The sequence below is a fragment of the Morone saxatilis genome, unplaced genomic scaffold (genome assembly GCF_004916995.1).
Source record: "Morone saxatilis isolate NCDOM2014 unplaced genomic scaffold, NCSU_SB_2.0 Contig14, whole genome shotgun sequence".
NCBI lineage: Eukaryota > Metazoa > Chordata > Actinopteri > Moronidae > Morone > Morone saxatilis.
This window is the reverse complement of record NW_023339696.1, coordinates 183,792-184,790: the sequence shown is the minus strand read 5'-3', so window position 1 is coordinate 184,790 and position 999 is coordinate 183,792. Positions and strand designations below refer to the sequence as shown.

At 46.9% G+C, this 999-nt stretch overlaps 1 protein-coding gene across 1 annotated transcript in view; it reads right to left on the bottom strand.

Annotated features, from left to right (window-relative positions):
- Nucleotides 1–719, bottom strand: part of LOC118322824 (pheromone-processing carboxypeptidase KEX1) — a 4,408-nt gene extending 3,689 nt beyond the window's left edge. The window contains exon 1 of the mRNA XM_035654654.1: nt 1–719. Coding sequence (XP_035510547.1) covers nt 1–235 — 235 coding nt within the window. The 5' untranslated portion in view covers nt 236–719.
- Nucleotides 720–999: the final 280 nt, after the last annotated feature.

The following is a 999-nucleotide window of genomic DNA, read 5'->3' as shown; positions in this document are numbered from 1 at the left end:
CATCGTCATCGTCATCGTCATCATCATCGTCGTCATCGTCGTCATCGTCGTCATCGTCATCATCATCATCATCATCATCGTCATCGTCATCGTCATCATCGTCATCGTCAGCAACCAGACCTTGCTCGGAGCGGAATGGCAGATCCTGTGCCTTGGCAGTGGGAGCCAGTGGGGTGTGGAAGGAGCAGAGCAGGGCCAGCAGCAGCGTTAGAATCAAACTTCTCAACGACGCCATGTTCACAGTCAGGACCGGGCCAACTAATGAGGAATTAACCTGGAATCACTGCAGGAGTCCAGTACTGCAGCGAGCTCTTTGCCTATTTGTCCCACACACACACAAACAACCTCACAAATGTAAAACCCACTCAAATGAACACACTCAGATAGATTGCTACAGTAGGAAATGGACACCAGTTATAATGACATCCAACAGACAAGGCCCAGTGCAGAGAAGATATTCCAAGTTGAGATCCAGACACTTGTTCCCAAATCCAGGCAAAGATTATCCTTAGAAAGGCAGGTGTCCTTCCTTTAAATCTGGGACCACAACAAGACAGGGTGTCTTTTAGTCCAGTGCAATAAGAAGCTGAGAGGAGAGCCGTCAGTAACTGGACAACGTTGGAGACACAGACAGGACTAATGTGAGAGCGCCAGAAAAAGAGTTAGACCAACCTATGGGGTAAGCTAAGAAGAAGGGGGGCAGTGTGGCTGACTGACAGGGGCAAATGGTGGTGGGCAGGCCTGCACTATCCATAAGTTAAGCTAGTCACAGAAGAGGGGAGTGATCAGAGGTGGGTATAAGGAACGAGTAGAGCATACTTGCTTTTCCATCGTGATCAAATGTTCAAGTTTAACTTTAGAACAAGTGTTCAAGCAAACTTTAGAGAGGACCACATCAGAAGTAGGCCCAGGCAGTGGTGACCATATAATGTGAGAGAAAGGAGGATATATATATATATTGTATAGAAGCTGAGAATGGCCATCCTTGCAATTTTTTTA